Source organism: Erpetoichthys calabaricus, chromosome 2 (assembly GCF_900747795.2).
Source record: "Erpetoichthys calabaricus chromosome 2, fErpCal1.3, whole genome shotgun sequence".
Taxonomy (NCBI): domain Eukaryota; kingdom Metazoa; phylum Chordata; class Cladistia; order Polypteriformes; family Polypteridae; genus Erpetoichthys; species Erpetoichthys calabaricus.
The window spans coordinates 213,442,299-213,470,024 of NC_041395.2; the positions used below are offsets into that span (position 1 = coordinate 213,442,299).

Below are 27,726 nucleotides of genomic sequence, written 5' to 3' on the forward strand. Positions count from 1 at the left end.
CAGTTATGATTTATTGGATTGTTGACCCTGTGGCTCTGTTTTTTTCACTTCCCCTTTGCAAATTCATATTGGGACTGTGTTTGCTTTCGATTGACTATTTTTGAAGGCATTGCCCTCTGTGTGTTTGTGCTTTTGGGCTTTTACTAAAATAAGTCTGTTTATTTATAAAGATTCATTGTTGCCCTCTTTTCTAACTTGTCTGGGTTTGATGGTATTCTTTCCTCTAGTGGGCATTTTTGGGATTTTTTTTTGAGACTTTTGTATATGGCAACTCTTAAGTTCATAGCAGATTTTATGGGCTGATTTAATATGCATTTTATATTTCTTTTTTTTAAATTTTATTAATTTTATTGTCATCATTCCATACAAATAGTCAATTTTTACAAAAAATAAGATTTAAAACAAATCAGTCCCCAAGTTTTTAAGTAAAACTTAAAGCTAGTAAAAATAAATAAATTGATGAGTTTAATAGGCATATAAAGATAAATGGAGAAGAAAAAGAAATGGGAAGAGAATCTACTTCCTCAGTGCTTTAAGATCCATCCATCCATCCTCTTCCGCTTATCCGAGGTCGGGTCGTGGGGGCAGCAGCTTGAGCAGAGATGCCCAGACTTCTCTCTCCCTGGCCACTTCTTCTAACTCTTCCGGGAGAATCCCGAGGCGTTCCCAAGCCAGCCGGGAGACATAGTCCCTCCAGCGTGTCCTGGGTCTTCCCCGGGGCCTCCTCCCGGCTGGACGTGCCCGGAACACCTCACCAGGGAGGCGTCCAGGAGGCATCCTGATCAGATGCCCGAGCCACCTCATCTGATTCCTCTTGATGCGGAGGAGCAGCTGCTCTACTCTGAGCCCCTCCCGGATGACTGAGCTTCTCACCCTATCTTTAAGGGAGAGCCCAAACACCCTGCGGAGGAAACTCATTTCAGCCGCTTGTATTCGCAATCTCGTTCTTTCGGTCACTACACATAGCTCATGACCATAGGTGAGGGTAGGAACATAGATCGACTGGTAAATTGAGAGCTTTGCCTTACGGCTCAGCTCCTTTTTCACCACGACAGACCAATGCAGAGCCCGCATCACTGCAGACGCTGCACCGATCCGCCTGTCGATCTCACGCTCCATTCTTCCCTCACTCGTGAACAAGACCCCAAGATACTTGAACTCCTCCACTTTAGGCAGGATCTCGCTCCCAACCCTAAGAGGGCACTCCACCCTTTTCCGGCTGAGGACCATGGTCGGATTTGGAGGTGCTGATTCCCATCCCAGCCACTTCACACTCAGCTGCAAACCGATCCAGAGAGAGCTGAAGATCATGGCCTGATGAAGCAAACAGGACAACATCATCTGCAAAAAGCAGTGACCCAATCCTGAGTCCACCAAACCAGACCCCCTCAACACCCTGGCTGCGCCTAGAAATTCTGTCTATAAAAGTTATGAACAGAATCGGTGACAAAGGGCGGCCCTGGCAGAGTCCAACTCTCACTGGAAACGGGTTTGACTTACTACCGGCAATGCGGACCAAGCTCTGACACCGGTTGTCCATACTCCTGGAGCTCCCCCCACAGGATTCCCCAAGGGACACGGTCAAACGCCTTTTCCAAGTCCACAAAACACATATAGACTGGTTGGGCGAACTCCCATGCACCCTCCAGGACTCTGCTATGGGTGTAGAGCTGGTCCACTGTTCCGCGACCAGGACAAAAACCACATTGTTCCTCCTGAATCCGAGGTTCAACTATCCGACGGACCCTCCTCTCCAGAACCCCCAAATAGACTTTTCCAGGGAGGCTGAGGAGTGTGATCCCTCTGTAGTTGGAACACACCCTCCGGTCCCCCTTCTTAAAGAGGGGGACCACCACCCCGGTCTGCCAATCCAGAGGCACTGTCCCTGATGTCCATGCGATGTTGCAGAGACGTGTCAACCAAGACAGCCCTACAACATCCAGAGCCTTGAGGAACTCCGGGCGTATCTCATCCACCCCCGGGGCCCTGCCACCAAGGAGTTTTTTGACCACCTCGGTGACCTCAGTCCCAGAGATGGGGGAGCCCACCTCCGAGTCCCCAGGCTCTGCTTCCTTATTGGAAGGCCTGTTAGTGGGATTGAGGAGGTCTTCGAAGTACTCCCCCCACCGACCCACAACGCCGAGGTCAGCAGCGCACCATCCCCACCATATACAGTGTTGACACTGCACTGCTTCCTCTCCTGAGATGCTGGACAGTGGACCAAAATCTCCTCAAAGCCGTCCGAAAGTCGTTCTCCATGGCCTCCCCAAACTCCTCCCATGCCCGAGTTTTTGCCTCAGCAACCACCGAAGCTGCATTCCGCTTGGCCTGCCGGTACCTATTAGCTGCCTCCAGAGTCCCACAGGACAAAAGGGACCGGTAGGACTCCTTCTTCAGCTTGACAGCATCCCTCACAGCTGGTGTCCACCAACGGGTTCGGGGATTGCCGCCACAGCAGGCACCGACCACCTTATGGCCACAGCTCTGGTCAGCCGCCTCAACAATAGAGGCACGGAACATGGCCCATTCGGACTCAATGTCCCCCACCTCCCTCAGGACATGGTCGAAGTACTGCCGGAGGTGGGAGTTGAAGCTACTTCTGACAGGGGGCTCTGCCAGACGTTCCCAGCAGACCCTCACAACACGTTTGGGCCTACCAGGCCTGACCGGCATCCTCCCCCACCATCGAAGCCAACTCATCACCAGGTGGTGATCAGTTGACAGCTCCGGCCCTCTCTCCACCCGAGTGTCCAAGACATGTGGCTGCAAGCCCGACGACACGACCACAAAGTCGATCATCGAACTGAGGCCTAGGGTGTCCTGGTGCCAAGGCAACATATGAACACCCCTATGCTTGAATATGGTGTTTGTTATGGACAATCCGTGACGAGCACAGAAGTCCAGTAACAAAACACCACTCGGGTTCAGATCGGGGGGGGGGCCATTCCTCCCAATCACGCCCTTCCAGGTCTCACTGTCATTGCCCACGTGAGCATTGAAGTCCCCAAGCAGTACGAGGGAATCCCCAGAAGGTATGCCATCTAGCACCCCCTCCAGGGACTCCAAAAAGGATGGGTACTCCGAACTGCTGTTTGGTGCATACGTACAAACAACAGTTAGGACCCGTCCCCCCACCCGAAGGCGGAGGGAGGCTACCCTCTCGTTCACCGGGGTAAACCCCAATGTACAGGCTCCAAGTCGGGGGGCAATAAGTATACCCACACCCGCTCGGCGCCTCTCACTGGGGGCAACTCCAGAGTGGTACAGAGTCCAGCTCCTCTCAAGGAGATTGGTTCCAGAGTCCAAGCTGTGCGTCGAGGTGAGCCAGACTATATCTATATGCATTATATTTTTATGGTCAATGATTTTATCTTCGTCCGTGTTGGTGATTGCTGGGATAGCATTGTGAACTTCTTGCTTGTGGACTTGTTGAGCTAAGAGCTTATTAGCTTTCTCTCCGTGTTCATAATAATGATGTCTTGATTTAAATGAGTTGTTCAGTTTCTTTGTTTGTTAAGAGGTTGAGCTCTGAATGCAGAACCTGCCTTTTCCTATGAAGAGCCTCACTTGGACACCTGGCATGTTTTTGATCTATTCTAGTAATTTCGCTGTTAGCTCTGATACCTTCTTGGTTTCTAATTTATTTCTATGGGAAAGATATGAAATAATCTGTTCTCTTAAGAAGGCCTTTAGAGTTTCCCAGAGTATTCCTGCAGAGACCTCTGAGGATGTATTTGTCTCTAGGAAGAAACTGATTTGTTTTGATATAAATTCTGTACAGTTCTCGTCTGCTAATAGAAGTGGGTTAAGACGCCATCTGCGAGATGAGTATGTGGGGCACAATGATTTTAGCTCCAAGATCAGAGGGGCATGGTCGGAAATAACAATAGCGTCGTACTTACTATATTTCTTTTATTATAATCAAACAAAGAAGGCATTCTTGGAGGTGCTAAACAAATATGGTGCCTTTGGGACATGTTTTTATGTAAATTACATTAAAGCATACATAGTCAGATCACCAATGATAAAAGATTATTTTTGATTTCATGATTTGTGGTTAGTTCAGGAATGATGGTTTCATAAATAAAACTCTGATACTATCTTTGATATTATCTTCAATACAAATATAGCTGTGATATTATCTTCAGTATGATCTATTCTGATCACTTAAAATATAACTCACATCCATCTTCCTGTTCAGAGGAATCTAAAGTTCATGACTCATCCATTAATTTTCAGAATCTTGTTAACTACTGGGTCATAGGTTATCTGAGCCTTTACCTATATTTTTCAAGGTGGTGGCCATCTTCATGGAGTTTCCTCAAATTACTTTGGACTTTTCAATGGATACTCTGGTTTTCCTTTCACATCCCAAAAATGTTTGTGATAGATTAATTGGGCCTTCTAAATTGGACAAGTGTGAGTGTCCAAGATTGTTTATTGAATTTTCATTCAGAATTGCAAAATCTGACAATGCTCACCCTTTCATGCTATCACCTTGATCTTACAAAAAGGTACTGGTCCACCATGACAACAGGAGAGTGAATTATGTGTGAATGCTGTTTACAGGTATAGTTCAACATTTAATACAATAAACCACTCATCACCAAACTCAGCAACCTGCATCTGAAAAATTCATTTTGCTGCTTAGTTTTTAACTTCTTGCCAGGCAGACCCCAGGTTATTTGAGTGGATGGCTACAATTCTTCATTCCTCACTCTCAATGCAGACTCTCCACAGGGCTGTGTTCTGAGTCCTCTGCTGTACTTCCTCTGTACATATGACTGCATAGATACACGTAACTGTAATATCATTGTCAAGTTTGCTGATGATACAGCTGTGGTAGGCCTGATATTTAACTTCAACAACCAGGCTTACCTGAAAGAAGTGTAGAGTCTGTCACTCTGGTGTCAGAATGGCAATCTATTCTGATGGTCAGCAAGACTTGGCTAATTAATTGTCAGTTTTGCCTTCAGCAATGCTGGTAATTAAATAAACAGTTTGGTAAGGCTCCTATTTCGTTTACCTTAACTTTCTCTGTTGTAGGAGGTGGTCTCTGTCGTTAGACTTACTGTATGTCAAAGTAATAGAAGCAGACTCATTTTAATAAATAAAATAATACAACTTATTGATAAACACAAGGCTTATAGAATAATGATGACTATTTATTTACAGACGGAACAATCAAACATATAACACAGAAGAGGCTGGCTGTTTATTTGCTATTTAGAGTTCTAGTTTATCTTGGCACAGATAAACAGTTTTACGATACCAAGTCTTTAAGGATAATGTTGTGTGGAATTGTTGTTGTTGCTCTGGGTTCAAGTGGAGGATTCTTCTTGTGCTGGAGTACACAGTATTCTGTGCTTTTCACAGATTCTTTTTTAAGATTTCTGATATGTTCTCTTCAAATTCAGTGGGAAAAGCATTACTTTTCCTTGCAAAAGAGTTTAGGTGCTGAGAGATTGTGAGCTTTCAGCTCCCAAAGGAGGGAATGGTTCATCAGCTTTTAGGTTTCAGAGAAGAGCCCTTTCAGAGAGTACAACAGGTTGTTTTTGGAGAATGAGAGCAGAGTTCTTCGTGTGAGGTGTGAAGCTAGTTTTTGAGGGAATATGTAACCTCTCATGATTGGACTGAAGTCAGATTACAGATACAAAGCTACTGCCTGCTCATAGGTGTGTTATTTTGTCGATCACAGTTGTCATTTGTTGGATTATAGCTTTTTGGACTTGGGCATTGATATGGCACCTTGTGGTCTGAAATGGGCCACTGCCAAGATGTCAGTTAAACTCTAATTTACACCTTTGTCCAGGGCAGAGACTGATATGAATAACAGTTCAGCCACTTAGTTTTTGAATAACTGAATCTTTTAGTTGCAGTTTATAACATGCCTTATACATTTGTAATTACATCTTGCCTGAAGAAGGGGCCTAAGCTGCCTAAAAAGGAAATATTTTTAGTTATCCAATAAAAGGTGTCATTTTGCTTGACTTCTCATTGCATGTTTAATGACTAACACAGTACAACACCCTACTAGTACAGTGCTGAATCTGCAAATATAACATATTTTGTCTTTCCGTTACATCATTTCAAATGCTTATCCATGCCCATTTGAAAAAACTTTTGTATAATAGTTTGTTAGACCCACAGTAGGGTTATATAGGCAGAATTTATGATAAAGCAAGTTCTCTGGCATTGTTGTTTACAAGTAATGTTTATTGAGAAGATAAGTGTTTTTGTATAACTGCACTGGAGGTGTCTGTGTTAATCACCTGTCCCTGGTTTGCACAACGGAGTGTCCTTAAAGGGTTTCTTCGGTCCAGACCCTTTACAACATATCTGTTGTGCAACACTCCTGGCAAGTAGGCACTTCAAAATTCTTCTATTGGTGGAGCTAACATCTACTCCTCCTACCACAGATAACAACAACAACATTTATTTATATAGCACATTTTCATACAAATAATGTAGCTCAAAGTGCTCTACATGATGAAGAAAATAAAAATAAAAGACAAAGTAAGAATTAAAATAAGACAACAATAATTAACATAGAGTAAGAGAAAGGTCCGATGGCCAGGGGGGACAGAAAAAAAAAAAAAAAAAAAACTCCAGACGGCTGGAGAGAAAAAAATAAAGTCTGTAGGGGTTCCAGACCATGAGACAGCCCAGCCCCCTCTGGGCATTCTACCTAACATAAATGAAACTGTCCTCTTTGTATTTAGGGTTCCCACTGGAAGGACTTGATGATGATGATGGTCATGCAGACTTCTGGTTTTTAATCCATCAATGTAGGAACATCATGATGCTTTGATTAGGTGGTGGTGGCGCAGGTCGCCACCACAAAAAAACGGGAAAAGAAACAGAAGAGAGAGTAGGAGTTAGTACGGATTTTAGAGCCACCATGAATAGTTATTATAATGAATTGAATATACAGAGTATCAGGATTAAATTAAAATGAAGTTATGAGAAGGCCATGTTAAATTAATGTGTTTTCAGCAGTTTTTTATAGTGCTCCACTGTATTAGCCTGGCAAATTCCTATTGGCAGGCTATTCCAGATTTTAGGTGCATAACAGCAGAAGGCCGCCTTACCACTTCTTTTAAGTTTTGCTCTTGGAATTCTAAGCAGACACTCATTTGAGGATCTAAGGTTACAATTTGGAATATAGCGTGTCACACATTCCGACATATAAGATGGAGCGAGATTATTTAAGGCTTTATAAACCATCAGCAGAATTTTAAAGTCAATTCTGAATGACACAGGTAACCAGTGTAGTGACATCAAAACTGGAGAAATGTGCTCGGATTTTCTTTTCCTAGTTAGGATTCTAGCAGCTGCATTCTGCACTAGTTGCAAACGATTTATGTCTTTTTTGGGTAGTCCTGAGAGGAGTGTGTTACAGTAATCTAGTCGACTGAAAACAAAAGCGTGAACTAATTTCTCAGCATCTTTCAATGATATAAGAGGTCTAACTTTTGCTATGTTTCTTAAGTGAAAAAATGCTGTCCTAGTGATCAGATTAATATGCGATTTAAAATTCAGGTTACAGTCAACAGTTACCCCTAAGTTTTTTACCTCCGTCTTGACTTTGAATCCTCATGCATCAAGTTTATTTCTAATAACCTCATTGTATCCATTATTGCCAATCACTAAAATTTCAGTTTTCTCTTTATTTAGCTTGAGAAAATTACTATTCATTCATTCAGAAATACAATAAGACATTGTGTTAGTGAATCAAGGGAATCGGGGTCATCAGGTGCTATTGATAAATACAGCTGTGTGTCATCAGCATAGCTGTGGTAGCTCACGTTGTGCCCCGAGATAATCTGACCTAACAAAAGCGTAAGTATATGTTCTATAGACAGAAAGGAAAATCCAACTTGCTTATTTATGTTATTTCTACAAATTTATACAAATTGGGGGTGACAGCTCAGATGTCACTTCAGTCCTCCAGTTTTTTTAACATTTCCTCAGTGTCGGCCAGTGTCTAATGGTAAGGCAATGTCTTCTGGTGGGCTAGTAGCAGCAGCATCTGACTGATATGCAAGGGTTAACACCAGTGTTACCACCCCTATGTTTTTCCACCTAGATCTATGTTTTTCTGTTCCCATCTATGTTTTTGTCTCCTGAGTCTATGTTTTTTCATCACAATCATGTATTTCTTTTAGCACAATTCTTGAAACACATGTACATAAATGTATTGTTTTGTACATATTAATAAAAACATCAACTATGAGCATCACTAAAATGTAATTACTAGTATGTGCATAACCAAATTAACTTGGTGAATGTAATTGGGTGACATGTGCCTTGACGTCACATCCTACATAGTGGACATACCTTAATGTCAGTCAGTCATTTGCTGATACCAAAAGAGGACATTAACTATCAACTGTTACACTTGGAAACCACCCAAATCTATCACTGAGGACATTAAAGAAGGATGGTGCCATAAACAATGTTGTGAGAAACTGTAAAAGTACAAACAGGAAAATTTAAAGTTAAACTTTTGATCTTAGTGAGGACGAGTCCTGTTTAATGTTCTGCTCCAAAGCTTGAATTTGACATTTCCTACTTATCAGTAATATGACATACTTTTTTGACCCTTAGATTTATTTGGCAGACATATGCTGCTGTTGTACGTAATTAGAAACCTCCTTGTATACCTTATTAAACATGTCTATATTTTTCTGCGTTTATCTGGTTATATGGTGGATGCTTTTCCTAAAAGTTAAAGTGGTAACACTGGTTAACACCACCTTTTTAAACCCCACCATTTCTTTTAAATGCTCCAAAGTGGTCAGGATATAGCCCTCCGTACCTCTTAAGTAAAACTTTTAACACAGTGTACAAAACAGGCCTACAGTTACAACAGCATCTTGATTATTCTTTGGGTACAGATGCAAAACAGTATGGGTCCTGCTTAAGCGTTATTTCACTGTGATAGTAAAGAGTATGGATTCTGAAGCATACACCTCACCGAACTATAAACTAAGAATAAAGGATCTAATTTACTTTTTTTTTTTTATCTCCGCGCACGTCTCTTTTAAAATATGAAAACACTGTTCAAAGTTGCAGGCATGCTAGAGCAACAATAAGAATGTAAGAATAGCTTTTACTGCACCCGATCTTCTTCTTCTTCTTTCATGAAGTTAAAACGCGTCATACGTGGTTAGCTTAGCCGCGTCATCCTTCGCTTTGTTTGTCCTCCGCAGGCCTCCGTTTCTCACCACCCACGTGTGGATTCGTAATAAGAACAGTGACAAGCATCTACAACAAGCGTGCGGAAGCTAGGGTTTGTTTTTGTAGCTGCCGCAGGAAATCGGAACCGAGGCTTCAAAGGCCACAGTGTCGAAAGTGTAAAGTCGCCCTGCAATATCCGAAGCCATGGATGCATGGGTTCGCTTCAGCGCCCAGAGTCAGGCTAAGGAGCGGATATTCAGGTGAAGGATGTGCGTGTGCAGTTCGGGATGTTGGCTGAGATAATGTGATTTTTTTTTTAATGGAACAATACAAAAGTTCATACTGGGCTGTGTGCATATACGTGCTTTTAGGTTTAAATTAAAAACTTAGAAAAAAAATATCCTCGTGCAGTGTCAAATGATAGGTCCAACGCGTGTTTGATTTGGATTAAGGAAAGTAGTTTAATTGGGCCCGTGTGAATACACAGACTTCGCGAATTGTCAGCTTAGCGTAATACATTTTTATATTTATAATATACTTGTAGACACGGAACGATCATGTGCTCCTCGCGCAGATCCCTTCAGATGAGGCGTGGTAGTTGCAGATTATTATTATTTTTATATTCCAGCAACCTATTTAACTGGACTCTTTGTCCAGAGAAACCGAGATTGTCATACGTTGGTTGTTTAAAAAACGTAAATAGCTTCAAATTACGACTTCGTGGTTAAAAAAAATGAAGCATGAGTGTGCAAACAAATACGTGTATTGACGTCTGGCAGCTAACAGCTCGTAATCCTGTGGCAATATTGACAACCCCGGTTCAACTGTAATAATTAGAACACAGAGACACTATTAAGAATACAGATTTAAACTGACGGGCTACACTATATAACTTAACTGTATGAAATGCTAATGTCTTGCAAAACTAGTGTAAGGTGGCGTAAAGTAGCAGGTTGCAAGAGAGAAGGCATCCACATTAGCTACAGAAAACATCTCATATATTTTTGTTGCAGCTCAGACAGAATTGGCATCATATCTAAACAGTCGGAGGTAAATCCAGCCAATCATTTTCAGGGGCGTAGAGAACTAGTTCCTAATTTGATAGCAGTGGGCACCAGACAGGAACCAACCCAGAAGAGAATGCTAGCCAGACGCAGCTCCACACCCGAACATGCACTCATTCTGTGGATGGTTTAAAATTATGAATTAGCCTAACATGAACATGAAAGGAAAACATACACAGACCTGAAGAGAACGTGTAAACTTAATTTAAAAAGAAATCATTAGATTATCTGAACTTTATTAATCCCCTGAGGAAATTTAGATGCAAATGGCCACAGAAGTATACAAAACAAACATACAGATTACTAGGACAAATAATGCAAGCAATCAATGGATAGATAAATATATATTGTGCAGAAATTGCAAGGTGAACTTAAAGAGTAAAAGCATTTAGTATCTAGTATGCTTGGAGAAACCATTGAATTGATGGCAGCGGGTAGAAAATATACCCAGAGTTGTCTCTTAGCATACTGAGCAGGGATGAAAAATCAAAAAGAGCACCTCCTAGAGAGAATGGGAGGGGATTTTTCATGATGGCAATTACCTTTGCCACATCCTGTTTTTCACAATAGTTTCCAGTGTGTCCAGGGTTATCCCTGTAATGGAGCAGGCTTTCTTGATAAGTTTGTTCAGCTGTTGTGTGTCTTTAAGTTACTATTTTATAGCACTTTTCCAACCTACACAAAACATAGACATACATAGACTGTGGGGAACCACCTTAACCATCACCAATGTGTAGTACATCCACCTGGATTATGCAACATCCTTGAGCACACTGCTCACCACACATTAGCAATTAGGTGGAGAATGGATGGAAGAAATTGTTAACTAATTAGAAACTGGGGATGATCAGGGGCCCAGAATGACCAAGGCGTGTGGGGCTTTGATGAAATTGAGAAGTGGCCTACTCTTTTCATAAAATGTCCGGGGATCTTGGTTTTGTGTCTCATCTGAAGAATGATGCCAGTTTTTGCTGCCTGGCCGCACCGGGATCCTGGCACAGACTACAGAGTAAGCGCCCCCTTAATGGCCTCTACAAAACCACTTCCAGCAGAAACCCAAGATTTTACTAGTTGGTCTCCCATCCAAATACTGACCAGGCCCAAATATGCTTAGGTTCAAGTGGATTATCTGTATAGCCATACCATCTACTCTTCAGAGCAGAGCAGAGCAGTGTCTGGGCCAGGGATTCAAACTTGGTGCCCTGCAGCTGTGAGATAGTGTCCATTGTGCTAGCATCCGAGTAGCTGTCAACACATGTAACAAAGGCAAAAAAAAGGCGATAATCCTAGATGCAATGCCAGTCTGTTGCTGGACTTGCTCAACTGGCCCAAAATAGACCTATAAACCTAACATGAACAACTTTTGTTTGTGGGAGGTAACTGGAGTGCCCAAGGAAAATCCATGCATACTTTGGGAGATGATCCAATATATGGATAGACAGTGACTAGGTCAGGAATTCAACCTTGATCTTTGGATAAAGCACCGTGCTATCATCTAAGCATTCTGTGAATTACTACAATACACACATGCTGGCTCTTTGGCAATGTAAGAGTGTGTCCCCTTCTTTCTTATGCAGGATGCTAGCTGTTCAAATTGTAGCACAGATTTGACATGTCTTCTTTTTACAGTCCAACAACTTTATTTGGAACAACAGTAACAACATAACTCAGTTAGTAGATGTTAAGACATGGTCAAAATCTATATTGCTCCCATTATCTCCAGAAAGCTAGCCCCTCCTCTGCCATATCCAGAAACACACAATAGCTCTTTTGCACGCACACAAGAACTCTCATTGAAACATCAGAATATTAACAATGCTGCATTTCCCAATATTTAAAACTGCACTTGATTAAATGAAAATGTTCATTTACATCACTACTCTTATAGGCATCTTTTCACAACTGAAATGGCCATTGTTGCTGTCCCAGTAATTATACATATTTGCAAATGTAAAGCAAAGTAGCACTACTTTTTCATATACAGAGAGCACTGAAATTCTTACTCATGTCCAACCAATTTGCAACACGTTGCCACTCTCTGGCACCATGGTAAATAGTAATAAATGAAGATACGTAAAACTGGAAAATGCCCACCACTATTATAACAGATATCTCTCTTTATGTAGATGTAGACATGAGGCGAAATTTCATTAATATCAAATTTCATGATACAAACTACAATCATTACGAAAAGCTAGAAGTGAGGTATAACATTGCAATCTGATTGCACTTTGGTAAAAACTATTATTTGCTCTCTGCATAATGGTGTAAAAGGTGAAAACTGTGCACAACATAGACATCTCTATATGTGAAATTGGACAGATTCAGACTGCATGATAAATGTTTTGCATGCACACTTAATATACATTCTCGGATAAATACAGCAGAACAGGACATTGTTTCATAGCTGCACCACTACACCCACTGGCATGTTTTCAGATCAAACTATTGGAACTATCAAAGCACAAATTCTCCATCATATTGGACTAGCTGTCATGATATAATAATATACTCAATTACTGCAACTTTCACAAGGAGCAAATGTGGGAAAGAGAGCTTGAGACATCGACACACCTTCACTGATACTGATTCAGAAATAGAGGTAGGTTATTAGCAAGGGGGAATTATACAAAAGTGAATCTCGCTACAGTAGTCCTTTAGCACTGATGCAGAGACAAAACAGCCAAATTACCAATGCTTTTTTTTCTGGACAAGTCTGTCTGTCCCAAGTGAATGAGTGTTTTCATCTGCAGGGGATATTGTCACAGTGGAGTGGTCTCAGTTTCATGCAGTGTTTATGTTCTCGTAAAAGGAAAATAACTTCTTCATAGATCCAATCAGGACCTAAAGCTAATGGGTCAATAGCACATTCAAGAAAGAAGTAAAAGGGCAGCCATTGTTGGAAAAACTTTGTTATCTCACTATTATAAAAACAGTGCCAAGAGATTTAACCATGCCCGGGGCCGGAAATAAAAGACAAAGAGTAAATGACAAAGTAGAATGTCATAAAGAATTCAAAAACTTTGGTGCGGTACACTTACAGAGCAGGTTAGAGATAATGGAAGTACGAAAATTCAAATCTCTTAAAAAAAGGAGAGTATAGATCGCATTAGCGCAAACAAATGGAAATTATTACTCGGTGAAATAACGGAACAGCGAAAAGAGATCGAATATATTGTTTGGATTTAAACTTTAAGTTGGAGACTTGTAGATTGTCTAATTTGTGTTGCCAGCGAGAATTATAAGATTCCAAAAAAGATTCTTTCAAGACACGCCATACTTACAACCTTTGGAAGCAAGTCCTGCGAGAAGGTGACGTTTGCCATTAGATTCTTTCAAGTCACACCCTACTTACAACCATTTTCAAACAAGACCATGGTCATCGAACCTCAGTCTCGTGAATGCTTTTGTCAGATATACTTCCTGCACTCTTGGCTCTTAGTCGTGTAAATGCTTTTGGCAGACACACTTCCTGCGCTCTCAGCTCTTATAAATTTTATCAGGACAATAATTTTATATGTTCTAGATGACCCGTCAATGACTAATCGAAGAAGAAAGAGCATGGACAAACATTCAAAAAAGTCATTTAATATATTAGAGAGAAAGGAACGATATTCACTCACAGGCAGTTATACGTTGCGTTGTCACAATGTAAGTACAAAAAAACGGAATCAAAATTCAATGCGATATTGAAGAAAAGTTAATTCCAAATATTGTTTTTACTAAAGTTTTAAAGTAAAAGTGAAAATAATGCATATGTAACAATTTCCATGAAAATAACATTCTCTTTAAATTGTATATCCGGTTAACCAATCCTGGGGGTGGGCGAGCTAAGCAAGCAGTGGGCAGAGCCCCCTAGTTTCTTAAAAAATCAAAAAAGGTGTTTAAATTTGGATGGTTTTGCATTGCAGTAACATTGTTATAGTTTTATAGAGTCATTATAGTTAACATGTACAGAATACAGTGGTATTCTTATTTGAATGTGCTAATCAACATGCAGCATGTATTGTTACTGCCGTGGAAATATTTTATGTTATTAATATTGTACTAGTAGGCAGAAGATGGATGGGGCTGAATACATGACTGACAGTGACCTGTTCTGCAGGTATACTGAACTCTGCATTCCACAAGTTCCAGGATTATTCACAGTATACCTTGCAAGAGACTCTCGAAGCATAGGATAAATGAAAGGCCTTGCAGTAGAAAAGTGGGGAAAAAAATACATTACATCATCTGGCCAAATGTAAAGCTACAAGTTTTTTTTTTAAAACTAGTGTGGATGCGGCATATTTTCTGCTACTATTGCAATGTAATTCCCAGGATTGTAGTAAAGGTTTTTATGTTGCAGCTAAAACATAAGCTCTGCATCTCTTTCATATTTGTATGTTGTATTTACATTCTCAGGATATACTACACCATCTGTATATTTTACCCATCTTGTATGCCAGCCCTCTTAAGGGGTCCCAGAACTCTTAAATGCAGATGTAAAATTATAAGATGGCTTTGAGAAAACCTTAAGGGCGAAGTAAACCAGACCCATGTAAGCTATAATATAATTAAACCCATATAGAAGGATTTGGGAAAACAAAAGACTAATTTCAGTTTTAATGAGAGATTGGCCTGTAAATACAAATTTGATTAAATGCCCTTGCGCTTTGTGGATTTTGGATGGTAGGGGTAGAATATTGTTAATTTAAAAGCATGTATCATGACTAATGTGGTGGCCAGTTGGTTTGTCTAATTTCAAAAGCAAGTCAACATGAATGCCTAAAACTGCAAAGTTAAGTATTCTGTTATTAATTTTGTAATGCTACAGACCAGTATTCCTTAGGAGATTCTTTCTTTGCCCAATCATCTTGTACCAAGATTGGTACCATTTATATGCCACATTTGGAAGATGGTTTACAGAATTCTTTTAAGGCAAGACATCTCTGAAAGATGACCTAAATTCCACATTGACATCGGCCTAGCAAATTGTATTGGAAATTCAAAGATGTGTGGCACATAAAATAGCATGCAGTATATAAATTAGTCATGGGTCAGTTTAATTAGGTATTTTTGAACAATTAAAGACAGTGCACGTTGGGTGCCTAGAATGTTGATTCCTGAAATAAAGCATCACCGCATCCAGTGTTCAAATACTTTGGACTGGGAGAAGTTTAAGGAAGTCTTCATTTCTGGGTCGCAAACCCGGATAAATCACTTTGACTCTGTAGCATAGACAACAGTCAAAACAATGAAAACATGGTGATTCTCTAAACTAAAGTAATTAAAGTTCCAATTCACTGCCAGAAAGCTCATGTACACATTTTTTTGTGATGTCGATTGTATAGTCCTTGTTAATAACATGCCTCAAAAAGCCCACATAACCAGTCATGTTTACTGTGATTTGGCTTAGGATTTACAGCAGATAGATAGAGTAAAGCAGCAAGGAATGTTACTGGCTGTCTGCCTTATTTTTCTTGACAGTGATGTTTTTCCCACCACATAGGTTGCACAGCCTTCTTTGTGCAACTGTAATATCAAAAAGATACATGACCCTGTTTAACTGCCTCTGTGGGATGAACAGTGCTAGAAATGATGATATCAAGTTTAGCTACAATGGAGTGGCTAAACAACAAACCAGACATTTTATTTTAGTGGGATATACAGTATATGAGCTTCTATCCAGATGTGTCAGGGAGAGGTGAAGGGCAGAGCATATGGCATCCTCAGTTGACCTGTTTGAGCGGTATGCAAACTGAAGAGGGTCAAGGGAGGCAGGGAGATTAGTCTTTATGTGTGACATGACTAACGTTTCAAAGCACTTCATTATGATTGGCGTGAGTGTAACTGGTCGGTAGTCATTCAGGCATGTCACTGATGACTTCTTCGACACTGGTATGATGGTGGTCGACTTGAAGCATTCAGGGATCTGTGGCTGGAGGTGTGAAGTGGAGAGTCTTGACATAGAGCGATGTGTGCATTTAAAGGTGTATGTCAGTGCTGAGCATAAATAAATGTTGTTGCATTTTGTTAAAAAAGCCTAATATCATGAATTAATGAGTATATGACTTCAGTAACAAAAGAAAGATAACTATATCTGCATTTGTTACCGTCGTGGAAATCTTAAAACTAGTTACATTTTGTGTGTGCTTAACCTATTAATATCTAAAAGCACTTTTCAGTTAAATATACTACCGTATTTACCTGTGTACCACGCGCACATTTTTTCCCAAAAATTAGCATTAGAAAATCAGGTGCGCGTCATACACGAGGAAATTTTTTTTCTGTAATGTTTACTTTTTCTGCTTGGGCTCTCTCGCTTGCTGTCTCTCTCGTTCACTCACGTGCGCGCTCTCTCTCTCGCTCGTTCGCTTGCGCTTTCTCTCTCTCTTGCTCGTTCGCTTGTGCTTTCTCTCTCTCTTGCTCGTTCGCTTGCGCTTTCTCTCTCTCTCTTGCTCGTTCATGCGCGCTGTCTCTCTTGCTCGTTCGCTCGCGCTCTCTGTCTCTCTTGCTCGTTTGCTCGCTCTTTCGTCATGCATCAAAGACAGAAGAGCATTTCGCGGAAAACGTGCCCGAAACTCTTCCTATACAATCATGACGCACATCGTACACGGGGAAATTTTTTTTTGTGATTTTCTTTGTAAAAATTAGGGTGCGCGTCTTACACGAGGACGCGTGGTACACAAGTAAATACAGTATATTATTTTTGGGAGACGATAACACAATTGAATATATACAGTGTATACTATAATGTTTTCATCATATAATGATGATACAGTATAAAGCTTGCCTTTTTAGGTTTGACGATTTACTATAATGTTTTTGTAATATGTGCTTAAGAAATGATCAACAAATGCAGCTAGAAAACCTAATAATAAAATAAATAAATAAAGCTGCAGAACCCTTGCATCGTTTCACAGAAATAATTATAGTACATTTAACATGAGTATTTTTAGATACTAAATTGGGATATTGAAAATATCATAAAAACATAGCAGCCAGCTGATTACTCTAATGAAGAGCGGGGCTGCATGCCTAAATGATGGTGACCTGTCACACAGGTACACTGACTGCAGCATATGACAGGTTTTGTGAAGGTTCACATTAAATTCCACAAGACCGGGAATACTCAAGAACGCAGAGACTTTCACAAGAGAGAAGAAACAGAAGCCCCATGCAGAAGATGAGGATGCTTTTTTGACAGATCACAGGGAGTGAGCGTGGCATTAGGGAAAAGCGATCAGTGATCCTAGCCGTGCTACACCATAGGGAACAGGGTAAGACTTAGCAGAATGTAGTGCCAATTATTTATTTATTTTTATGAGGTGTCTCCTGTGACTGGTAACAGAAAAAAGGGCGTGACTAGTGACGTTAAGCTTCCAGCAGTATGGAAAGATTTTTGTGTTTGTAAAATAAATGTACCATTGTTGAGTTTACCTGCTATTTGGTGTGTGTCTCAGTCTTTTTATCTCAGCGTTTGCTGTAGTATATTTTCCATGAGAGTACCTTTAGATATTAGTTGGGAAGTCTAACATCACTAGTTATACCTTTCTGCTGTTACCTGCCTCAGGAGGCCCATTGTATTATGCAGTAATTTTAGTAAGAAAAAAGTGAAATACACAATAAACACAAAACATAATGCTGCAACATAAACAGAGAAACTTCATGCAACGTAAGAAAAAAATACTTTTATAGTGGGTAGTTTTCAGTCTGCATTGTTCACAAGTAAATAAATAACAATTTCAATCAGATGAAAGACATCTGAAAATACATTTCTCATATACAGTGGTGCAGTGACTCCAAAGAAAAGTGCAAGCATAGACACTGGGAAGAAGGAAAAAAAAAGAAATAGACAAGATTTAGTAATGGCAAATCAAAAATTCTCTGTTACAGGGTTTTCAGTAGCCAGTGCCTGTCATGGGCTCTGAATTGAAAATAACAGCATACTGTATGTAGCATTATTAAATTGGGTTTACTTGTATAAACTTGGTGAGTGGAGGATACTCTTGATGAATTATTTTCCAGCTAGTGATAGCATTTTTATGAAGAGGAGTGTTGACCATTTAGAGCTCTTTTTTTAAGTCAATGATTATCTATTGGGATCTTGACAAATTTTATTTATTTAATTCTATGCAGAATAAGTGGACATTACTACTGTTAAACCACACTCTGCACTTCAGGAATCTGTAGTCTTATTTTTCTTATTGGCTATATCAGTGTAAGCCTATATGGTGCCACAAGCATTATGCTCAGTTATTCAATTACTATTAGATGTTTGCTTTATTAAATGTCTTAAGAGATGAAATTATGTGTACTGACATAATAGTTTAACACGATACTCTTCAATGATGTGCAAATCCTTAAATGGTCATAAATTGGTGTGGGTGGGTTGTATGTGTGAATCTTTTTTGTTTATTCCCTATTTTGAATTCTGTCTTAATTTTTAAAATTCTGATCCTTTGCCAGTAGCTACGTTTTCTGCTGCCTTACATCCTTTAGTTGCATACATTGAGTTCTTGTAGTGGTGACATTGCTCAGAAAAGATGGGGGCTGACACAGAGAGAGAGAGAGCTCAACTGACGTCACCATTAGTTTTCAGAAATGGTCCCTGTGCAACTGACTAAAACAGTTTTCTTATTACTTTATACTGCAAGGAGAGTGGGTTCGCAACTGGAGTTTTGGTGTGACTTTGTGTAGAAACAGTTAGAGAGAAGAAAGAGTCTGACATCACTAGAAAGCGCTCTATTCCCTGTGTTTAGAAAGTCTCTGTACAGCTGACACATTGCATTTCAGTTCCAGATTTGCACTGTGATGAACCTGCAATATCTGGCTCAGAGGCAATTTCCTTGCAGCGTGAGCTAATAGAATTCTTTTAGTCAGTTGTGCAGTGAAAGTTTCTGAACAATGCAAGAGGAGCACTTCCTGATGACTTTAGCTGAATATCTCCCTGTCAGCCCCCCTTTTTTGGAGTGTAATGGGGATTGATATTTTGCAACTTGATTGTTGTTGTCAGTTAAGGAATGAACTGGGTATTTAAAGGAAAAACACTTATTTTTCAGAAAGCTGCATATATTTTGAGTGAAAGTGTAAAAAGAGTATAAGTGGAGGCATTGTTTTCAGGGAGGCATGTTGTACTAATGAGAAAAGCTATGTTTTATGATTCTACCAATGTTTACTTAACCTTACCCTGACTCTTTAGGAAAGTCTATTTAAAGTGCAGTTTTAGGATGTGCTATGCAACTCGGTGTACAAGAATGCTTAGTTATAACACACTGTTTCTGATGAAATTTACAAACAACTTGCTTAGTGCATGGCTGGCCCTTCATCATTTTATCGGTGATATCGGAAGTATGGGTTTAATTTCCATGGGTCCCAGTATCTGAGACAGTGATACTTTACATTATAGGACACTAAAGCCTCAAATAGAAGATAGTTTTGTGAAGACAGTGTATGGCCTAATTACTTGTGTATTCTTTCTTGTTTGTCTGAAATTGGAGAGGATGCATAAACACAGAAACAAAACAGCTTGTCTGAGCCTTGTCTGAGCTATTTCATTGGGAACTGCATGCCCACTGATTCGTGAGGTGTGTCTAGAAACTACTTTAAATTAAGGCTGACACAGAAGCTTACTGTCCCTCTGCCATTTCTGTTTTGAGGAGAGGCCATCTCTCGGTCTGTCTGTTTCATTCATGTAGACATCATGCTGGGTCAAGGACCAAGCTGGACCACATAGGACAGAGACCAGTCAACATAATAAGAGAGAGAGCCACCTGGTAGCTTACTATAAGGTTGTATTATTTTACCAACACTCACTGTATACTATTTTTGGGCATTTTATCTGTAATGCATGAATAAATGTGTAACATTCTCACACATCTGATCTAGTACGAGGGCAATCCCAAAAGTAAGGTCTCCTATTTTTTTAGAAATACAAACAACTGTTTATTTTCTATAATGTTTACATCATTTTAAAGGTTAAAGACTTATTTATTTTTCTACGTAATCGCCATTTCGGTCGATGCATTTTTGTAGACGCTGTAGTAGTTTTAGAATGCCCATGTCGTACCAGCTCACCGCCATGTCCTTCAGGAAGCGATGAACCTCATCTTTCACCTCTTCGTCGGAGCAGAATCGCCTTCTGGACAAATGTTCTTTCAACTTAGGGAACAGGTGGTAGTCACTGGGTGCCAAGTTCGGACTATAGGGTGGGTTGGTGATGAAGTTCCAACCGCCGATCTTTACGCATGTTTTCCTCAACCTTCGCGACTGTCTCGTTGGAAATTGACGGTCTCCTGCGCGAACTTCGCACTTGGCGGTAGCGTTCAACGGGAGCTCCATTTTCAAGGGCTGCCAAGCCAAGATTGAGCATCCCAGCGAAACCGCACATGCTTGTTTGGGAGTGGAGGAAGCACCAATAACAACAGTGTGGCCAACAGCCGTACGAACAATTTCTCTACGTCCCCACCGCTTTGGAGACCTTACTTTTGGGATTACCCTCGTACTTTGATTGCTGGGGGTTACAGATGTAAAAGGAAGAGGGGAGGTGTTTAACTACAATAATATACAGTTATTATTGTAGTTAAACACAATAATGAAATGAAGAGTCTTAAAGGGAAAATAGGGTCACCTTAGGACTACCATGGCAAAACAAGTTTGAATAAAATGCTTTATTGCTATGTTAAGCAAACTCTGTCCTGGTGGTCTGCAAGGGTGTATATATCACTGTGACTGAATTTCTTGCTAAATTGCCCTGAATTATCTATTTCTAAGACGGGAATGGGCAGAGTCGTTACTGGAGGGCCACAGTGGCTGCAGGTTTTTGTTCCAACCCAATTGCTTAATAAGAAGCACTTATTCAGTTATCTCTCTGATTAAGGTTTTAAACACTTATTGTTTATTTTAGTCTTAAACAGCTGTATTCTCGTTTTTTAATTGCTCCTTATTAGCAATAATATACAAAAGACAAAAGAAACCAGCATTTCTCCATTTAGTTTGTTTCCATTACATCTTTTTGTATTTATTGTACACTATTTTGTTTAATTAAATACTAGGAAGGAAAGTGAAGAAAAAAAAGTGAAGGACTGAGAAATACTCATCTGTTTCAGACTTAAGATCATTTGGATGATATCCTTAGAAAGGAAAAAAAAATCTAGGATATGAAAATGACCTTACATGGCAGAGTTAAAGCACTAACAACCCATGATTATTAAATTATTGGCAAGGATTGTTTTCTAATTAAGCAACTGGGTTGGAACAAAAACCTGCAGCCACTGTGGTCCTCCAGGACTGACTTTGCTCATCCCTGTTCTAGGATATATTAGTGTATCATCACTTTCATTTAATGTTTTATTCTTTCTCTGTAGTGTGATGCTGTTGTGTTTGTAAGGTTTTACATAGATTTAATCAGTAAGTTTTGTCTTTAGTGGGAACAGATGATAACAACAGTGTTTGTGAGCTTCTAAAAGATTGTTCTATCACACCTTTATGCTGGTAAGGGCATACACAACTGGCAAGGAGTAGGAAAAGGGGCTAGTAGTGTCTGTATAGTACTGAGAGTGGTATGGACTGATAATTAGAAAGAACATTTGAAAGTAAATCTGGGTAGAATTGAGTCAGCAACAGGATTGATATGACCTGTTACTGTAGTTCAGAGTTTCAAGAAGAATAATTACAAGAGAAGTGACATGGAAAACTGAGCAGGGAATCAAAATGGTTTGCATGAAAGCAGGCAAACCCTTTGAGCGATTGTGAGTGTATCAATAATTTTTAAAGACATAAGATAACCTAGAATGTCAAGGCACAGTTCAGTTTTGCAGTTTTTTTGTGGAAGGATTTTTTTTTTTTTTAAGTTTAAACATAAAAGTCCCAAATATTTTTAGTAAGGAATAAGTGATTAATTATATTGAAGAAACTGAAAACATTCCTGTAGACCTGCAACCACTATATCATATGAGTGTCTTTGCTCATGTTCAGTCTTTTTGAATACGATGTTTAGAACAATCTAGGGATGAAAAAAATCTTAGTAACACATGGTAAGGAACTATGAGAATTATCAGCCTCCTGATATTTTCTTTGTTAATTTTAAATTGTAAAAGTAGTCCATTCCATTGCCTAGTTATTCAAAGTCACTAGAAGTCAGAACGTGTTCCAGTAAACAATGACCACTAAACACTTCCGCTGCATGGAGGACTCGTACACGGCCAAGAAAACTAATGGAACTTACTCTATATCCCTTTTAAATTACCATTCTCATGTGACCTGATTCTGAAATTTTTGGCATATCTGAAACAGATTAAATTTTAAACACTCAAAAACCACTGGATCACCAATTTTTGGAGATAAGATACCGACCACTTTTATGGTACCAAATTCTGACTAATTCTTATTCCATATTATGTTTAAACAATCAGTTTGGGTTTTTACTCAAGGATACAACTTACTTAATGTTGTTTGTGCACACAGTATGGCACAATTAAAGGACAGAGTTGTGTGGTAGAAGACGAATGCACAAACTTTCAAAGTTTTTTATCTCATTTGAAAATTCTTTAGCCATTAGGAGTCATTAAAGTAGGAAACAATGCAGTTCCACCACTCTTCACTCCTGCTGTGTATCATAATTCTTCTCTGAAGGGAGGTGGAGAAAATCATGGTTAGATAATACTACTGATGCCATAGCCCTTCTGTGCTAACTTAAAACATTTGGAAAATACACTTGTAAAGTATAGAAAACTGAAGTCATAATGTATTTCTTCACCATTGCTGATTTGGGAATCTTAGTGATATAATTTCTGATACCATTCATGGTTTTGAATTCTTAATGATACAAGCATAACTTTAGGAAACCTGTCGTGACAATGACACAAAATTCAGACTGAAAAGAGAAGGTATACCAACTCAAAAGTGAACAGGACACCAAGTATCAAGAGGCATCTGTTCAAAGTAATACACCAATAAATGAAAGTACTACACAACTCATACTGTTCTGGTGTTGGGTAATGAATGTTGCATTATGTATTAAGCTGTATTGCTGTATTTTTGTTTATTTTTTGTCTGATGATAAAAGGTATATAGCAATTGAAGCAACTAAAATAAGTTAAATAAACAATAGTGTTTGCTGATCATAATCTTGTGTTCAAAATCTTGAGTTTGGAATTTCCGTTATGATACCTTGCATGCAAAACACAGTCACAGTGTCAAATGTGGTCAATTTACTAATTAAATCATTACCGTATACTTAAAACTGTGGAGCCTTTGTACTATGGCTGGCAGATGGCCAATCCCAATACAGTTTATTTAATGTCAGCTGTGGTAATATGTAAGGCACTGTTTTCAGTCAGTCACATGTAACACATAATAAAATGATTGTCATAAAGAATTGAGTGTGAAATTTACCAACTCACTACAAAAAATGAAATCTAAGCCAAATGAAAAGTATTTAAATCATGACACCAAGTCTAGTTTTCCTTATTGTAAGAATTATTGACTTATCCAAAAATTTGTATTTATGATTATTTAGCTTACATTAAGAATGTTGTCAAGCAAATTGTGCTTACCCCTTTGGCAGATTTTTTTTGCTAAATACAAGCAAAACAACTCCCGTTTAAAGTTTTTTTGTGTGGTTTTTGCATATGCAGTTTTTGCAGTGCTTTTGAGACACAGTCTGTTGAGGTCTTGTGTAATTTCCCATTTAAGGAGCAAAATATCAGAAAAAAGTGGACCAAGTAAAATTTTAAAAGAAAGATTAGTTAGCTCTTGTACAACATTGCTAATGAGTCAGTTATTGAATGTTTTACAGAAGTTATGAAGCCTATATCAGTAATGAGGAGTATTCTCTTTATTTCTTGCCAGTTTTCACCTCACAATGATTTGACCGTTTAGCTCTTTTTTGAAGTCTTACTAGATGCATATCCTGTCATTTTAGGCCATTTGCTCAACAATCAAAGTATGAGTGTGCTGTTGGTGAAAATCACTAAGCATATCTTATCATTAATTATTCCTGGTAACATGTTTGTTTATATAGTGTCTACTCTTCAATCCTGTTGTGTATCTTAATTCTTCTCTGAATGAAGGTGGAGAAAATCATGATTACAAAATGCTACTGATGCCATAGCGCTTATATGCTAACTTACAATATTTGGAAAATAGACTTCTAAAACAGAAAACTGAAGTCAAGATGTATTTCTTCACCATTTCTGATTTGGGAATCTTAGTGATGTCATTTCTACTGACATTCATATTTTTAGTTTGTTTGTGATGCATGCATAACTTTAGGAAACCTGCTGTGACAATGACAGAAAGTTCAGTGTGAACAGAGAAGGTATACCAGCTCAGAATTGAACAGACAGGACACCAAGTACCAAGAGATATCTGTTGAAACTAATACACCAATAAACCAATGTACTACACAACTCATATACTGTTATGTTGTTGGGTAATGAATGTTGCACTAGGTATTAAGCTGTATTGTTGTATTCTTGGTTTCTTTTTTTTGTCTGATGATAAAGGGTATATGGCAATTGAAGCAACTAAACTAAGTTAAACACTAGTGTTTGCTGATGGTACTCTTGCGTGCAAAATCTTGAGTCTGGAAGAGCCATATTGCGGTCATGATACTTTGCATGCAAAACACAGTCACGTTGTCAAATGTGGTCAGTTTACTAATAAAATCATTACCGTATAGTTATAACTGTGGAGCCATTGTGCTATGGCTGGCAGATGGCCAATCCCAAAACAGTTTGTTTAATGGCAATTAGAAATGGAGATATGGGAGGCACCGTTTTCAGTCAGTCACATGTAACACTTAACAAATGATTGAATTGTCTAGCAGTCATAAAGATTTGAGTGTGAAATTTACCAACATTTGATACACAGGTCTTATGGAATCTTCCATTTAAAGAGCAAAAATATCAGAAGAAAATGGACCAAGTAAAATTTTAAAGCAAGTTGGTCCTTGTGCAGAATTGCTAACCAGTCAGTTATTTAATGTTTTACATGAAGTTATGAAGGCTATATCAATAATGGAGAGTATTCTATTTATATCTTGGTAGTTTACACATCACAGTAATTTGATGTTTTAGCTTTTTTTGAAGCCTTACTAGATGCATGTCCCTTCATTTTGGGCCATTTGCTAAACAATGTATGAGTGTTCTGTTGATAAAAATCACTAAGAAATCTTATCATTGATTATTCCTGCTAACATGTTTGTTTATGCAGTGTACACATTTGATCTGTGATTTTTTTTTAATTATTTAATAAAAAAATAAAATATTTGACAGATTATTTTGATAAGGGCTATGCACATGCTCTATTCAATTTTTCTTTCCTTTCAGTAAATCACATCTCTGTAATAGTAACTTGTCATGCTATTTGATGAAATATTCAGGCACTTAGCATTTACTTTATTTAGAAATACGTAGTTATTATTATACATGTTGTGGTTTTTCATCATCAATATTATGCTGAATCCCACTTTTTGTTTTAGGGCTGCTCAGTATACATGCACTTTGCTTGGCTATACTCTTCAGAAGAATGGTGCAAATCCAGACCTGGTTTCCAAAATTAAGCAACTGGAGGCACATATGAGTCTGGGACGCAAATGTAAGTCATAGCTTTCTTTCTATTCAGAGTGAGTGCAACAGTGATGCTTTTCCAGCTGTGCTGTTTTTATAAACTGTCAGTCTGAGCTTTGCTGAAGTTTTTTGGGCAGTTACACTTTGTACATATGTAAGCCATGCTTGAGTGGTATGGGTAGTTTATTATTGTGTGTAACAGACAAAAGAGAGTGGTTTGATTCTTTGTACCTCTGCATAACCAACACATTTTGTGGTTATGGTTAAATCACTAACAGATAATGGAGCATGGTAGTCATTAACAGTCTGAAATACACCAATTTATGAAGCAGTGTCAAGAAAGGAAATCAATTAAGAAAGGATAACAGATGACTGTAAAATTCTTTTTTTGATGTAGGACATAGATAAATGCAAACTGGCATAATTGAAATATTTTAAGCAGCAGAAATGTTAAAAGAGAAAAAGAGTTCATATGCTTTGTACTATACATACCCGTTTAGTACAGACTACCATCATTAGTAAATTTGTGGTCTCTGTAATAGCATGTAGTGCATACAGTAAATGGTAGCCTTGTGATATCCATAGTAAGCTTGCTTTTACTAACAAGTCATTTTTGTAAATAATGGATTTTATTTAAGTTTATGTCAATATAAATAACCACCACACTTAATGTTTTTTTTGTGCTGGATCTTTTTGTGGCATTACTAATAGATAAAAAGGAGCATTTAATCTCTAGCACATGCAAAACAATGCCTCATTATTATCTATATCTTTGCAATATTGTTAGTAAGTCCTGCATAGTAGAAAGATACTTGCCAATATAACGTCTTTGCTGATTAAAACTAAAAACAGTTATACATTTAACAATGCTTTTTTAATAAAGCCTGGATTCATACATCCATTCAATTCATCTATATTATGTTAAGCAGGTTGTGTGTGGTTGTACAGTACAAATCACAATAATGGTATTGGTTGCAACTGTTACAAAAATCATAAAAAATAAATGCCAAACATTTGTCATTACAAACATGTTTTCAAGTTTTATGTGAGACTTTTGAGTTTAGCCTTTTTTAATGAAATGGCAAAAAAAACCTGCAGTAAAGCTGCAATCTGATTGAATAATTAAAGCAAATTATTTACCCCTATGAAGTTCAAAGAATAAAAGACTAAAGATCACATGTTTCTAATGATTTATGCTTATTAATTTATTTTTGGACAGTGTTTCGCTTGGGGAATTCCACTGATGCTTTAGAGGCTGCAAAGCGAGCTATACATCTATCTGACAGTATCCTGCGCTTTTGCATCACTGTCAGTCATCTTAACCGGGCTTTGTACTTTGCCTGTGACAACATTCTATGGGCCGGCAAGGCTGGCGTTGTCGCGAAGTTGGACCAGGAGAAATGGAGCCAACGGTCTTTCAGGTTGGTGATGTGGCAATAGCAAAGCATTCACTTTGACCATCTATTTATTACAGAACAAACTTTTGTTAATGGTTATTTTTATTCTTCTTTCAATATAAAATTTAAATGTTACATAACATTTAACATTATTTTAATACCCACTTAGTCCAGTTTAGGAACACGCAGGAAGAAAATTTTAACCCTTAATGCATTAAGAGGTTTTTGGTATTAGTGCACCTAAATTACATACTCAATAATAAAGGGTTATTACTCTGTAATTAAATGGGCTGAAATGGCTGAAGAGTAGTGAGCACAATACTTCAAATTTTTAAGGAAAATATTAGTGTAAAACATATAAAACATATAAATATCAACTAAATAAAACATAAAATTAGTGCTTTAGGGATTTCTCCCAAAAAAACCTAGATTTTACAGTACATAGCAAGGTAGTTCAGTGCGTTATTTATTTATGTATTTATTTTGTTGTTGTCATTTTTTTCTTGCATTTCATGACTGGAATAAACT

At 38.6% G+C, this 27,726-nt stretch overlaps 1 protein-coding gene across 3 annotated transcripts in view; it reads left to right on the forward strand.

Moving 5' to 3' along the window:
* Positions 1-9,205: 9,205 nt before the first annotated feature.
* The window catches only part of pex11b (peroxisomal biogenesis factor 11 beta), a 155,992-nt gene continuing 137,471 nt past the window's right edge, over positions 9,206-27,726 (forward strand). For 2 of the 3 annotated variants that reach the window (XR_007934277.1, XM_028795120.2), the window contains exons 1-3: positions 9,233-9,443; positions 25,714-25,829; positions 27,021-27,222. Coding sequence is in view for 2 of the 3 variants with exons in the window: in XM_028795120.2 (XP_028650953.2) it covers positions 9,388-9,443; positions 25,714-25,829; positions 27,021-27,222 (374 nt within the window). In the remaining variant the exon portion in view is untranslated. Of the gene's footprint in view, positions 9,444-25,713; positions 25,830-27,020; positions 27,223-27,726 lie in introns of all 3 variants that reach the window. The other variant, XM_028795121.2, reaches the window with a different exon arrangement.